Raw genomic sequence first — 16164 nt, forward strand, 5'->3', positions numbered from 1 at the left:
ATTTGCTGAGAAATTGGAAAATAATAATGATGAGAATAAAAATAATGAGATCTAGTACTTTGAAATAGTTTTGATTGTCAATGTTATTATGTAGCTATTTGGGTGTGTTTGGGGGTATTTTATTTAATTTATTTTTGCAAGAGTAGCTGTACAAGTTGCAGCTACTGGGGATCGAAATAAATGAGAAATGAGATCAATGGACTCAGTGGTCTCCTTTAAAAAGCAGCTGAAAACTCACCTGTTTGGGCTGGCTTTGGTGGGACCTTCACCTCCTCCTCATTCAGCTCCTCCTACCAATTCTACCTTTCCCGGGATCCAATAATTTCACTATTACCCATATTTTGGTAATACTTTACAATAAGGGTCTCTTTATTAACATTATTACTCAGCATTGATAAACATAGGGTCCCTTTATTGTGAACTATTAAGTGTGCTTAAAGAGATTATGTGTATTTCTTATTGTTAATCTCTGGAAATATCCACTGAAATCTTGTTAAAAGGAACTAAATGATGCCCAGTTGTTGAAAAATATTGGTGTCATTCTAACATATAACCAAAAAAATTGGGTCTAATATACAAGGGAGGGGGTTTAAGTCTGGGTGACACCATGGGTGTTTCTCAATGCCAAGGAACCTCTCCTTGACGGTTGCCTAAGGGTTACATCATTAGGAACCGCCAAGGCATGTTTCAATGTTCATGTTTTACCGAGCGGTCTGTTCTTCATTTGTTAGCCGTTTAGCTAGCTGAGCAAGGATAGTAAGTAAGTAAAAGTTTATTTATATAGAACCTTTCACAGATATAAATCACAAAGCGCTGTCCAACATGATAAAGATCAGGGCAAATACCTCTAACCAATAAAAACATCCGAAAAACAATAGCAGTGATAAAGTAGAAAATTAAATCATGAGTATAAACAAAGTGAAGGTGTGAACCCAAACAAAGCCATCTTTTTGAAACATTTAGGGAGGGAACGCCTGGATGAAAAGGTGAGTTTTTAGATGATTTTTAAAGGATACATGGGAGGTGTCTTGTAGCCTAGCCTTGGTCAAAAATTACCCAGAATACAGCGCAGTATTTTCAAAAGTATGGAGGATCAGAGACCGGCAGCTACTTTGGGGGCAAATTCCAAGTTTTAATGTAAGTCAACTAATTGTAGCTATCAGGCTGATACCTGGATTTTTTTTAATATCCAAAGCAGTTAGCTATGGTTGGTTAGTTGCAGCTTCGGTGGCTAGCACGTAGTAACTCGCTTACATATTTAAGTTAACAAATGTATACACAATTAAAAGTGAAAGGGTCATTATATGTTTATATTGAAACTTATACAATAAAATTAACATTATGTCCCGTGTTACATGATGTTACATGGCTGCCGGGGTAACGTGATGCAAGTCTGTGCCATTTAACTGTTTTCTTTGACCAAGGAAGGACAGTGTCCTCATAAGCAAGGCGCCTGGCCTCGCAAGACATCGCCTTGCAAAGCCAGATGCCTTGACATTGAGAAACACCCCATATTTGATGCCGTGTTTCCTTCTATGGGAGCCCGTGAGGACAAAATGCATTTAATGATTTGTAACAAACTGTTACAAAACTTGTACCATTCATAAATGTTGTTTTACTCATTTACATCTTCACTCATTGCCAGTGGTGAAAGGGTTTTGCTGGAGGTTGCGCTGCGCTTCCAGGGATTTTTGACCCTAATGGCCAACCATTGGTAAGGTCTTACTCAAACACAAAAATACGGCTTGCTTGCAGTGATTTAGGTATGTACCGCCCGGTATCCCCAGGGAAAACACTCATTGTCACTTTAAAGAGCAAGTCACCCCCTACCAGAGTATTACTCCACTTCCACTTCCTGTTTGAAAAATGCAACAAATGTTGTTGCCTACCAGACTGAGAGGGTGGAGCCGCTAACAAATACACACACGAACAGGTTCACAGTGACATTGTGACATCATATGGTACCAGCTAACCCTCTATGGTACCTCTTAGCCAATAGAAATGGCAGATTTAAATTCAAATGCAGTGCAGAGTTTTTACCTGACAACGGCACAACACTGACAATTTTAGGCAGAAAATTACAATTTTAACTAAAGTGCAAAACTATTGACTACATGTGTTTGCAGCACGATTAGACACGCATTCATAAAGTTTATCAGGAAAAAAAGTTGATTTGGGGGTGACTTGCTCTTTAAGGTTAAGACCAATGGCCGCGGGGGGGGGGGGGGGGGGGGTGTTGCATTACTTATGTCTTGTCTTGTTAATAATTTATTAAGTCATTTAATGTACTAAGTCACGATAGTAAATGGACCTTTATGTTGCCCATCTTTTAAATAATTTTTAAACGGAACTAAATGTTTGATATTTATAATGTTTTGTTTTTGTGAAGCGCCTCCTGATTTTTATCTGGAGAGGCGCTTTATAAAAGATCATTTTCTTTCTTTACCGTCGCAGCTCCATTAACAGCCAAAGGACAACAGTAACGGTTTAGGAGTGTTAATTATTTATTTGTGTCACTTTTTAAACGTAAGCTCACCCCACTGACAGCACCGAACACAGTCGTCGGTGTTGTGAAATATTATGTAAGACGTTAATTTGATCCTGCCTCAGAACAGGACTCGGTCCACCGGCTAACTTCTAACCAGCAGCCGGTCAAACATGGACAGCAGAGCGGGATTAAAGCGCCTCTACACCAGGTGAGTCACGTCTGTCACACAAACCAGGTAGTTAAACTCTTTATCGAGTTACGCGTTTTTATAACTAACAACGTTAAGCTGCTAATAGCTCCAGTTGTTAGCTAGGGCTAGCCAAATGGCTAGCGTCGCAGGGGGAAAAAACTGTTTCGAGAACGACGTTTCTTAGCCGTTTAAGACCGCTGTTTGGTAATTTTGGGTTTTATAAAATACGGAATTGGCTCTGTCGACATGTTTAAAGTGTCGCCGGGTCTTCTGTCTCGGTGTTCAAGCAGAGGCAGGCATCGCTTCTAGTCTCTCACTGACATTTATGTCATCATACATGCGCCACGCAACAACTTTGAATGCTCTAAACTGTAAAATGTTCAGGGTGATGATGGCTCGCGAGGATCAGGGTTGGACACTACTGTGCAAGACCATTAAGAGAAACATAATAATATAGTAATTAACTTGATTTATGTCCTTTATATCAGAAGGTGCATGTTCAGTACATAATAATAATAATAAATAATAATAATAATAATAATGCATTTTATTTAAAAGCGCCTTTCAAGGGACACAAGGACACTTTACAGCAATAAAATAACAACAAAGAAGCCAAGTTAAAAACAGCAACAATCACACACAAGCCTAAAAATACAAACTAGATAATAAAATCAATGAAGATGGAAAAGGCGACACTAGCAATAGGTGGGTCTGAAACAGGTGGGTTTTAGTCTAGATTTAAAGGAGGAGAGCGAGTCGAGAGTTATGGATGGCTTGAGGGAGAGAATTCCAGAGACGGGGAGCAGAGCCTTCAGCAGCTCTGCTCCTCGTCTCTGGAATTCTCTCCCTCAAGCCATCCATAATTCTGGATGGGGAGCTGAGCTGCTGAAGGCTCTGCTCCCCATAGTGCTGAGATGGAAAGGGGGGACAGAGAGAGTGATAGAGGATGATGATCTGAGGGAACGGATGGGAGAGATAATGTGAATGAGGTCAGACAGGTATGGGGGAGAAAGGTTATGGATAGCTTTAAATGTGAGGAGAAGGATTTTGAAATCTATGTGTTGTCTAAGAGGAAGCCAGTGAAGCTGTTGCAGGACAGGGCTGATAGGGTGACTCACAGGGGTTTTAGAAATGATGCGTGCAGGAGAATTCTGGACCGGTTGGAGCTTGTAGAGGGACTTTTGTGGTAAACCAAATAGAGGTGAATTGCAGTAGTCGATTCTTGAGGTGACAAGGCTGTGGACAAGTATGGAAGCAGAGTACAAAACATGTTCATGAACTTTTTTGCACTAAATCCATTTCAGGTCAAGTGACTTCAGAAGTTTCATTCTTGACTTTTTCAGTGCCTTCCAGAATGAGCCGTTTTAGGGCTCTGTCAATTTAAGAAAACGAGCTCGAGCTGGCCACGACCACCCCGCCCCCAGGCTCCTGTAAGTTGAGGCTTGGAGTAGATAAATTCATTGCCACTGTGCCTCCAGCAGAAACTATATTTTGCTCATGAGAGGGAATAAATGGTTCTGTTCTAGCCAGGCTTTTCCACGGGACATGTAAGTGTTGTGTAACATCAGCGAAGCGTAGTACGCAGCAGTTAGGGTTGGGCATTGAGCATCGATTGGAATCGGGACTAATTGTTAGTTTTTGCTGGAATTGTTCAATTTTTTTTTAAATTTTGATTCCTAGTTTGGATTCCCAGGCTGCCGACTGGAAGGAGAATCTGGGGCGGATCTCCATGAAAAAAAAAACGTGATCTGCAAATTCTGATCAACGCCTTTCAGAGTTGGTCACACCAGCTGCTGTGGTCAGAAACAAGCACACCGATTGTGCTGCAAGTCTTTTTCTTTCTTTCTTGAAAACGTGTTTCTGTCTACATGAAGGTGATGTTATGGTTGTCAAACACGAAAGCAGCATCCAAACATCCGAAAATCTCCTAAATTAACTAGTAAAAAAGTACATTACCTGTTAAACCTCTGTAGCCGAGCTAAACGGAACAGAAAATAAACCAGACAGGTTGGACACATGCTGCTATCTTTGTTTTTACTTGTTATCCCGTGAACTACCACACATTTCTCCGATGATTTAATGACCTCACAGGACCAGCTGCATGGAACGCCTTAGCTGCCTTTGAAACACTCCTGGTGGGAAGGGCGTTCACGGGTAAAAGTCGTCTATTACATTACACTCCGCTTACGAATCCGGTGGAAAGGCCGGGTCATTCTGATGTTTGGAAACTGCTTTAAGGTACATCATTTCTAAAAGTAAGTGAGCAGCGTTAGGAGTAAAGGTGTTTAAGTATAACTGTGTTATTTTTAGGTTACAGAGTAATCTAATTACTTTTCCCATAGTTGCAACGCCGTTATTAGGAACATAAAGTGGCATGTTAAGCCGGGGGTACACGGAAGAAAGATGCGCTGTAAAGCAAAGACAGCAAATGAAAACTTTTTCAAGGCCGATTATCGTATTCTCAAGTTTAATCTGAACTAGAGCTTTTCCCCTGACTGAGACTTCACGGTGTGTAATCCATTATTAAACGTCCAGCTGTTTGTTTCACAGGAAAGGAGGGAAACTTGAGACTGTAGAGAGGAGGAGGGGACTCGGGGACAGTCATTCATGCTGGATCTGGGGCTGGACTTTATTGTAGGATGCGTGCGAGGGACAACAGCATGATGGTTGCTGTGTGTTCAGGAGAGAAGAAGCGATGAAAGGGTGAATAATAATTTAATTCTTCGTCCGAACAAGACGGTGTTGTGGTGCAGAGGGAGAGGAAACATGGGCCATGTATTCATTAGTGACAGTCAGGTCATTGTTACTTGGTCAAGTGTTTTTATGTTGGGTTTAAAGAGTTTGTTATAGGAAAAGTGTGTTTGGAGAGCTGCTGGAAAGCACCAGGCCACTTGTGTTAGATGGTTTATTCCCGTGGGGTAAAACCAAACCGCCTCCAGGCAATTATTACTATGGAGAAAGCATTTGTGCAGTACTAACCCTACACCTCACCAAAAACCTTTCGACATGTTGTGTCCGACAAGAAAATAGGAAGAGACAAAGCACAGCTCTCATTTCAGCAAGTCTAGTCACCTTACCTGTGACCTGTTACCTGTCGTTAGCGCTTTATGCTACAGTGCATCATTCATCCATTCACACACTGGTGGTGATGAGCTACATCGTAGCCGCAGCTGCCCAGGGGCGCACAGACAGCGGCGAGGCTGCCGAGCACAGGTGCCACCAGCCTCTGCCCGGAACCGGAATCGAACCTGCAACCTTCTGATTACTGGACAACCTGCTCTACCTCCTGAGCTGCTGCTGCCTGTAGCCCATTCCAGGCTGTGCTTTTACTTTGTCTGCACGACTCTCAGCAACAGAACACTAGATTATAAGTGTGATAAAGGTGCACATTTCACTGTTTACGCGTGTCACCTGTAACTATGATGACCTCAGCCAGAGGTCTAACCTTTAGACGTTTTTAACATCTCATCTATCAAGAGGAACAAAATCCGCACACTTCAATCTGCGAAAATGTATTTATTCAAGCTTTCGGTCAACAGACCTTCATCAGGAGTTTTAAATGCTCATTCAGAGTTCCTATTAAAGGAAAAACAGCTGATGTTGAACACCTGTCAATTCCACACAGCAAGGCATTATGGGGATGGAGTCCCAAGAAGTTAACAAAATCTTCTATCTAAGCTAACACTTCCAAATCATCTATCAAGAGAAAGAGATGAATACATTGCAGGCATCAAGCTAGAAAAGCCAATAAAGGCAATAAAGTTACATTAAAAGTCACCATATATTATGTGATATATTATATGATATTATATTTATTTTATTATATTATAATATATGATATATGATATGATATATTTATTATATTATATTATATTTATTATATGATATGATATATTATGATATTATATTATCTTTATTATATATTATATTATATTTATTATATTATATTATATTATATTATATTATATTATATTATACAGACATTTCAATGTCCTGATTCAGTCGCAGTGGTTAGAGTGTAGATCCAGAACAGTTCCCTTTGACAGTTTTTTTATCAGTTACCTCCTCTGTGTGAAGAGAAATGTTCAATCCACTGGAATCAGTGAAGATCCAGGATGTGAACAATCATGGAAATGACGTGTTACTGGATAGTTCAAATCCTTACGTCTGACTGAGCTCTTATGTTCACTGATTCTTTAAGTGGTCTAGTTGTTTTACAAATATATACGTTATCACAGGAACATTACAATGAATAAATGATGTTTTTAAAATTACACGTAATAATGCCCTCAACAGAAAATCTTTTTCCTGTTCCAGGATATCAACATTCAGGACTTTTCACAGTATTGTGACACTGAGCAGTTTCAGTCATTTCAAACTGCAGAGGAGCAAGAGTTAGCGGTTTTGGTGGAGGCAGGACGTTCGCTTTCACAACTCCATCTCGTAGATTTGGAGCTCTCTTGTAAACGAATAAAGGTGGACGTTAAAAACGCCTTCAGGGATGGGTCCCCGACCAGAATATGCCGATGTTTTAAAATGGTTTGCTTTGTTGTGTAAGCCTGGGGAGTAACATGTAACACGGTGTTGTTTATCTTCATTTATATAAAATAATAATAAATATCAGTTGGTAAACACCCATGCTTCCTGTAATGCTGGAGACAAACTACTGTAATAAGTGTCAGTTCTCTGTACCACAGGAGAACGTTCTCCATACCACCAGAGAGTATGTTCTCTGTACCACAGGAGTACATTCTCTGTACCACAGGAGTACGTTCTCCGTACCACATGAGTATGTCCTCCATACCACCGGATAGTATGTTCTCCGAACCACAGGAGTACGTTCTCCATAACACCGGAGAGTATGTTCTCCGTACCACAGGAGTACATTCTCTGTACCACAGGAGTACGTTCTCCGTACCACATGAGTATGTTCTCCATACCACCGGATAGTATGTTCTCCGTACCACAGGAGAGTATGTTCTCCGTACCACAGGAGTACGTTCTCCATACCACAGGAGTACGTTCTCCGTACCACCGGAGAGTATGTTCTCCGTACCACAGGAGAGTATGTTCTCCGTACCACAGGAGTACGTTCTCTGTACCACAGGAGTATGTTCTCCGTATCACAGGAGTATGTTCTCCGTATCACAGGAGTATGTTCTCCGTATCACAGGAGTATGTTCTCCGTACCACAGGAGTACGTTCTCCGTACCACAGGAGTATGTTCTCCGTACCACCGGAGTACGTTCTCCGTACCACCGGAGTACGTTCTCTGTACCAGAGGAGTACGTTCTCCGTATCACAGGAGTATGTTCTCCGTACCACCGGAGTATATTCTCTATACCACAGGAGTATGTTCTCCGTAGCACCGGAGAGTATGTTTTCCGTACCACAGGAGTACATTCTCTGTACCACCGGAGTATGTTCTCCGTACCACCGGAGTACGTTCCCTGTACCACCGGAGTACGTTCTCCGTACCACAGGAGTATGTTCTCCGTACCACCGGAGTATGTTCTCCGCACCACCGGAGTATGTTCTCCGTACCACAGGAGTACGTTCTCCGTACCACTGGAGAGTATGTTCTCCGTACCACAGGAGTACGTTCTTCGTACCACAGGAGTATGTTCTCCGTACCACCGGAGAGTATGTTTTCCGTACCACAGGAGTACGTTCTCTGTACCACCGGAGAGTATGTTCTCCGTACCACCGGAGAGTATGTTCTCCGTACCACAGGAGTATGTTCTCCATACCACAGGAGTATGTTCTCCGTACCACCGGAGTATGTTCTCTGTACCACAGGAGTATGTTCTCCGTACCACAAGAGTATGTTCTCCATACCACCGGAGTACGTTCCCTGTACCACAGGAGTACGTTCTTCGTACCACAGGAGTATGTTCTCCGTACCACAGGAGTACGTTCTCCGTACCACTGGAGTATGTTCTCCGTACCACTGGACTATGTTCTCCGCACCACCGGAGTATGTTCTCCGTACCACAGGAGTACGTTCTCCGTACCACTGGAGAGAATGTTCTCCGTACCACAGGAGTACGTTCTTCGTACCACAGGAGTATGTTCTCCGTACCACCGGAGTACGTTCTCCGTACCACAGGAGTATGTTCTCCGTACCACCAGAGAATGTTCTCCGTACCACCGGAGAGTATGTTTTCCATACCACAGGAGTACGTTCTCTGTACCACCGGAGAGTATGTTCTCCGTACCACCGAAGAGTATGTTCTCCGTACCACAGGAGTATGTTCTCCATACCACAGGAGTATGTTCTCCGTACCAACGGAGTATGTTCTCTGTACCACAGGAGTATGTTCTCCGTACCACAGGAGTATGTTCTCCGTACCACCGGAGTACGTTCCCTGTACCACAGGAGTACGTTCTCCGTACCACAGGAGTATGTTCTCCGTACCACCGGAGAGTACGTTCTCCGTACCACCGGAGAGTATGTTCTCTGTACCACCGGAGAGTATGTTCTCCGTACCACAAGAGTACGTTCTCCGTACCACAGGAGTACGTTCTCTGTACCACAGGAGTACGTTTTCTGTACCACAGGAGTACATTCTCCATACCACAGGAGTACGTACTTTGTACCACAGGAGTACATTCTCCATACCACAGGAGTACGTTCTTTGTACCACAGGAGTATGTTCTCCGTACCACCGGAGTATGTTCTCCGCACCACCGGAGTACGTTTTCCATACCACAGGAGTACGTTCTCTGTACCACCGGAGAGTATGTTCTCCGTACCACCGGAGTATGTTCTCCATACCACAGGAGTATGTTCTCCGTACCAACGGAGTATGTTCTCTGTACCACAGGAGTATGTTCTCCGTACCACAGGAGTATGTTCTCCGTACCACCGGAGTACGTTCCCTGTACCACAGGAGTACGTTCTCCGTACCACAGGAGTATGTTCTCCGTACCACCGGAGAGTATGTTCTCCGTACCACAAGAGTACGTTCTCTGTACCACAGGAGTACGTTCTCTGTACCACAGGAGTACGTTTTCTGTACCACAGGAGTACATTCTCCGTACCACAGGAGTACGTTCTCTGTACCACAGGAGTACGTTTTCTGTACCACAGGAGTACATTCTCCATACCACAGGAGTACGTTCTCCGTACCACCGGAGAGTATATTCTCCGTACCACAGGAGTACATTCTCTGTACCACAGGAGTATGTTCTCCATACCACAGGAGTACGTTCTCCGTACCACCGGAGAGTATATTCTCCGTACCACAGGAGTACATTCTCTGTACCACAGGAGTATGTTCTCCGTACCACCGGAGAGTATGTTCTCTGTACCACCGGAGAGTATGTTCTCCGTACCACAAGAGTACGTTCTCCGTACCACAGAAGTATGTTTTCTGTACCACAGGAGTACATTCTCCATACCACAGGAGTACGTTCTCCGTACCACCGGAGAGTATATTCTCCGTACCACAGGAGTACATTCTCTGTACCACAGGAGTATGTTCTCCGTACCACCGGAGAGTATGTTCTCTGTACCACTGGAGAGTATGTTCTCCGTACCACAAGAGTACGTTCTCCGTACCACAGAAGTATGTTTTCTGTACCACAGGAGTACATTCTCCATACCACAGGAGTACGTTCTCCGTACCACCGGAGAGTATATTCTCCGTACCACAAGAGTATGTTCTCTGTACCACAGGAGTACGTTCTCGTACCACAGGAGTATGTTCTCGTACCACAGGAGAATATGTTCTCACTTGATTTTAGCATATAGCACATTTAATATAGGATTTTTTTTCTTTCAGTCCCAAAAATGACTGCTCTTGTCTACTGTTGGTAATTTATGTCTTAAAGTGTCTGCATGGTGGTGCAGTGGTTAGCACTGTTGCCTCGCAGCAAGTGGGTTGCAGGTTGAAAACCCGACTGCGGCCTTTCTGCGTGGAGTTGCGTGTTCTCCCCGTGCATGCTTGAGTTTCCTCCGGTTCCCCCACAGATCACAGCACGCCCTTGGACGTTGCTTTGGATGAAAGCGTCTGCAGATTAATAAACATAAATAAAATGTCCTGAATTTCAATAATTAGGTAAACCTAGTTTCTGCTTTTGTATTTCTTTGGAACAATTTTTTAAAAACTGTTAATTTATGTGGTGGATTTAAAGTAAAACATCCTGAATGTCAGAAAGCGGTGTGACCAGAGTAGGGAAAGCCTAACAAACCGTTACCCGGAAACCCAATTTAACTCCAGCTGTTTTTATCCAGTTCTGGTGTTGAAATGAAAATAAAGTATTATGGAAATGTCTTGCTGTTTTTGTAAAATAAAGTCGATGGTAAAACTGTTAAAATGATCAAATAAAAACAGAAGAGCCCCCGGTTGCAGACCTCTGAACTAAACTAGCTGATTTTAAAACCATTTACAGTAAAGTTTGGTAAAAATGCAGTAAAGTCCAGTTGTCCCTGCTGAACGAAGCAACCAGTATTTATTTGTGCTGCATGGTTCTGGCTCTGAACGTCCCGGCTGTGAGCTGCACAACCAACATGGTTCAGCTTTGAATAAAGAACAAAAGGAACAAGAGACCATTTATCAGTTAGATCTCTGTGTCTCCGTCTGTTGTTTCCTCTGGTTTATTCAAACTAAAGTGCTTCAAATGCCCAAAGATTGTGTTTTTAAAAACAATAAATTAGTCCAAGTGAATGTTTGACATTTTTCTTTGTGATTGTGTTTTTCCAGATGGTAGTGGGTTTGATCCCAAGATGTCACCTAACCCTGAGGAGGACATCAATGCCTCCATGAACTCTTTTCGAGGCGGTGTCCGAGGCCTCCCACTGGCCTTGGCGTCCTTACCACAGACTGTTGTCTCAGATTTACGCTTCCATCCGAGATGGAGAGCAATAATGGTGACCACCCTGCTGGCTTTAGTGCTGATGATATATCTGCACCGACCAGCAGGGGATGAAAAACAAGGTTCTCAAGGAACAGGGTTCGTAGCTTTTAGATGTCCAACAGGGCTGATGAGATCTTCAGGGGACGTTTTTAGTGCAACTGGACAACGACTCACTGGGCATCAGAAAACAGAAAAGCCTTACAATCACACGTATCCATTAAGTCCTCCAGAGAAGACTCGAGATGGCGTTCGCTATCGTATAGGAGTTATTGCAGACCTGGACACAGCGTCACAGAGCTCCAAGGATCAGACATGGTTTAGCTACATGAGACGAGGATTCCTGACTGTTTCAGAGAGCGCCGACAGACTGGAGGTGGAATGGGACCCTGACATGGTCACTCTGGAGAGCCATCTGGCCGAGAAGGGACGAGGTATGTGCACCTGATTCAGACCCATCTCATTCGTGTTTGTTGGTTCCTTTTAATATGTGATGTAACCATCATCTTCAGGTATGGAGCTGTCAGAGCTTGTGGTGTTCAACGGTCACCTGTACAGTGTGGACGACCGTACAGGTGTTGTGTACAGGATTGAGGGAAACCAAGCCATCCCCTGGGTTATATTACCCGATGGAGACGGTTCTGTCTCTAAAGGTCAGTCTTTAGGCTTGTGATTGTTAGTTAAACTAGAAAGCCAAACGTAAGGAGATGAGATCTTCATGTGCATTTTGACTGTGCAGGATTTAAGGCAGAGTGGCTAGCAGTGAAGGATGAGCACCTGTTTGTAGGAGGCCTGGGGAAGGAGTGGACAACGACATCTGGGGAGGTGGTCAACAACAACCCAGAGTGGGTGAAAGTCGTTGGCTACCAGGGCCAAGTGGAGCATGAAAACTGGGTGCCTTATTACAACGCCCTGCGGAGCGCCGCAGGGATCCAACCACCAGGTAGACTTTTCTGATTAAAAGACTAAATATCTGGGGTTTACATTCTAAGGACACTGCAGATATTGTTTTATGTTGTTGATTGGCATTTTAGTTACTTAAGGCTGATGTAAGGTACATTTGTGTATTTACTGTTGTCTTTATTCTGTTTTAATGTATTTCCAAACACAAACAAGTTTCTCCCTCCTTCTCCTCCACCTCTTTGTGCGCTGGCCATCTCTAAACCCACGGTTTCCATCATTTCGGTTCACGAATAAAATGCTTGCTGCTTTCCTTTGTTCTCCTTCAGTAACACGTGAATAAACGTTCCGATTTTTGGACTTTTTCCTCAAGATGTTCTTCAATCTGCCCCTAGATATGTTTGGCTATCTTTTTATTTTTTGAGGCAGCAATGGCAATGCTGTTGAGGAAGGTAAAGACAGCCGTGTCCTGACCAATCACAAGCTTGCGGTCTCTGTCACTTTTGACGGATAGTTAAAAAGTTGGGCATGTTGCCTTCAACCTCTGCAAGCCCGTCAGAGAGCTCTAGTGCCAACGCATAATGGCGTTGCCTGTGTGCACCCACACAGACGGAGAAGTATAAATCAGGCTTTAAACAGAACACAGAAAAACAGCGCTGCTATAAAAGCAGAGAAGAGCTGCTACAGGAGTAAACCTAATCAAATTGGCAAGTAAACATATTTACATGTTCGTTTTCTTTGAGGATGTTTGAGTGTTTTTCACACTTGACTAGAACACCAAATATGATGCAAAACTGAGAATTTAGGATTTCCTCGTGCCGCAACAGTGAGGTCCTTAACTCATCCACTGCCAGCCGTTTCATGATCAGTAAAGCCCTTCGCTGACAGTGTTTTCACTTTTTTTTAAGAGTCACAGAACGTTGCGCGCTAGGATGATGTCGACGCCAAAACGACCAAAACAAAGCGGAGACTCACTTCTTACATCAGGAAGAATCCGAGCGTTTCGAGCTTTATCCGTTCTTTCATAATCCGTTGTTGAATTGTGATCTGCAGAAGCTTTTCCAGTTCGCGCCTCACTTTTTTACAGCAGCGGCCCAAAACGATCTCCTAACACATGAAGTTCTGCTTCCTGATCACGTGACGTGTGACATACGCGGATTAAGATCGGCTTTAGAGCTGAGATGTTTGTTCTCACGGTGCGGGGGCTCGTCCGACGCCCACACAGTAAAAAATGCAAACGACAACATTAGTCGTCATTGACAGTGAATGAGTTTAACTTTTCTGGGCTGCTGTGTTGTTTCTATTTAGATTCTCCGTAATCAGAAGGTTGCAGGTTCGAGCCCCGCTTAGTTTGTCGCTGTCATTGTGTCCTTGGGCAGGACACTTAACCCCATGCCCGCTGGTGGTGGTCGGAGGGACCGGTGGCACCAGTGCTCAGCAGACTCACCTGTCAGTATGCCCCAGGGCAGCTGTGGCTACATCGTAGCTCATCCTCACCTGGGTGTGAATGAGTGTGTTGTAAAGTGCCTTGGGGGGTTCCAGTAGTATAGTAGTAAGAAGTACATCCTGTACTTCTTCTGGTTTGGAGCGACTGCACCGTCCTGCTGTCTCCATGCACCTTTGTCTTCTCCTACAGGCTACCTTATCCATGAATCTGCAGCTTGGAGCGAGCATCTCCAGCGTTGGTTCTTCCTGCCCCGCCGTGCCAGTCACGAGCGCTATGACGAGACAGCAGATGAGCGTCGTGCTACCAACCTCCTACTGTCCTGCCCCACAGACTTCAGCCATGTCACCACGCAGTGCGTTGGACCTTTGAATCCCACCCACGGCTTCTCTTCATTCAAATTTGTTCCAGGCACGGACGATCAGCTCATCTTAGCTCTTAAGTCGGAAGAAGACGCCGGCAGGATCGCCACCTACATGATCGGACTGACGCTGGACGGTCGCGAGGTGATGCCCGAGACCAAGATAGGAGACGTGAAGTACGAAGGGCTGGAGTTTATTTAGACTGTCGGGTTTCTTAGTTACTGAAGAAGCTGTTTGTCTCATTCCCTTTTAGTTTAACTGTAAGAAATGACCAAAATGATGATTTCATACTGAAATGATGCTTTAAGACAACGCCAGACCAGATGCATTCAGAACTAGTGAACCAATCGCTGCTGGTCCCTAAAAATAACTTGTTCTGTGTGAGATAGTAGGGAATATGCTTGATGTTTAACAACCAGGATGGTTCTTTAGCTTTAGCCCAGACAACACACACACTGACCTGACTGACTACTGGTGTGACTGGACTTCTTTTAGATCAAAGATTTGACACTTTGAGGCTGCATCTCCAAGCTTTGAGGTCTCTGGGAGACGTTTTGTGTTTCTGACCGCGAGATGTTCCACCTGCTCACACATTTCTAGTCTTAAATACAAACGAGTGGCTTTACATGTTTGATGCTGTGTGTCCGTGAGATCTTTTTAGGATTTTGTTTCCATTGTGTAGGTTTAACAGGGATGTAAAATTCAGCAAGTTCATGCTAACTCTTTTGTATAGGATGAGTCTCTTCAGACACCCAGGAATCAAACCTTTTAAAATTTCTACACCACCTCAGACCTGTGTGATGCTTTGTCGTGTGGATCTTATTCTGACACAGGTGACTGATCTTTTAGCTACAGGGGGTTTAATTTGAGCTTCAGCAGATGATTTTAGCTTAAATCCAAACAGAAGTTGATTAACCTTTAACATGTTCCCTCCATGATTAAAAATCTGTTGAAATCACACGTTTGAGTGTGTCGTTTAATTAAAATACCTGCTATATTTATTTATTGGCATTAAGCTCCGTGTGTAAAAAAGACTCGGTAGCGCCACACAGGTCAGAGCAGGTATTGCATGGTACAGCAGCCCACATGCATCAAAAAGACGATGTGAAAACACCGCACGCCAGCTTTCAACCACAAGTTTTATTTAGCACTTCTGCTTCTGCAGTCAGCGTCTCTCTCAGGGTTTAGTGCAGGGTTTAAAGTTTTCCGTCGTGGCGACGGAAATCCGTCAGTTGGAAGAATCAGAAAAAAGTTCTGTCAAAATCTCTTCTCGCGCTCGCTTGGGTTTAGTGGTGTCTCTCACTCACTCTCTCCTGTTGCTGATTGAAACGCGTTTCTCCATCGTTCTGCACCGCTGCAAAAACATGCGCACTCATTGCTTGCTCCCGCGGTGCGCACAAACAGCGTGCGCACCTAGCGCTGGGATTCGAATGGGCCATTCCCATCTGTACCGGGTCGGCCCGGGCCGGGTAGCCCCAGTCGGCCCCAGCCTGGCCCGGTTGATTCCACACATCCTTGTCTTAAGCCCATGTGGGCTGATTCTACCCACCAATCAGAGGCTTGCTCTAATGGAAGGTGTGAATTTGCTGTCAGCAGTGGGCGTGTTGGCCCTGGTCGGCCTGAAGCAGACCCCCTCGAGAAGAGGGCTGAGAATGAGCCTTGGTTGGCCCGGAAAAATACCAGGCCACCCAGATATGTAAACAACCTATGCTACCCGGCCCGGGCCGACCCGGTACAGATGGGAATGGCCCATAACAGAGCCAATAAAGCTCTGATATCACAATGAGAGTTAACGTGATGAGCGTAACCAGGACCCAAATTCCCGGCGGGCCGATCTGAGGTCAGTGTTTTTAGTCGTCTGTTTTTTTCGGGCTGGTGTTCAGTCATGACACTCTGCTGATCACCTGCTGATGAGAGGATT

The 16164-nt window shown here is 44.2% G+C and overlaps 1 protein-coding gene across 1 annotated transcript; it reads left to right on the plus strand.

The window, feature by feature from the left end:
* The first annotated feature begins 2538 nt into the window (after window positions 1-2538).
* On the plus strand, window positions 2539-14875 carry cant1b (calcium activated nucleotidase 1b). Its single transcript, XM_015970167.3, has 5 exons — window positions 2539-2696; window positions 11387-11971; window positions 12050-12190; window positions 12277-12480; window positions 14074-14875. Exons 2-5 carry the CDS (start codon window positions 11410-11412, stop codon window positions 14442-14444), a joined length of 1278 nt encoding a protein of 425 aa, XP_015825653.3. The 5' UTR covers window positions 2539-2696; window positions 11387-11409; the 3' UTR covers window positions 14445-14875.
* Window positions 14876-16164: the final 1289 nt, after the last annotated feature.

Source organism: Nothobranchius furzeri, chromosome 6 (genome assembly GCF_043380555.1).
Source record: "Nothobranchius furzeri strain GRZ-AD chromosome 6, NfurGRZ-RIMD1, whole genome shotgun sequence".
NCBI lineage: Eukaryota > Metazoa > Chordata > Actinopteri > Cyprinodontiformes > Nothobranchiidae > Nothobranchius > Nothobranchius furzeri.

Bases quoted from the DNA above. Each gene is read 5' to 3' on its own strand.
- cant1b (XM_015970167.3), top strand. From the start codon at position 11,410: ATGTCACCTAACCCTGAGGAGGACATCAATGCCTCCATGAACTCTTTT. The intron at 12,191-12,276 runs GTCAGTCTTTAG...TTGACTGTGCAG, and splicing joins AGACGGTTCTGTCTCTAAAG to GATTTAAGGCAGAGTGGCTA. The intron at 12,481-14,073 runs GTAGACTTTTCT...CTTCTCCTACAG, and splicing joins CGCAGGGATCCAACCACCAG to GCTACCTTATCCATGAATCT.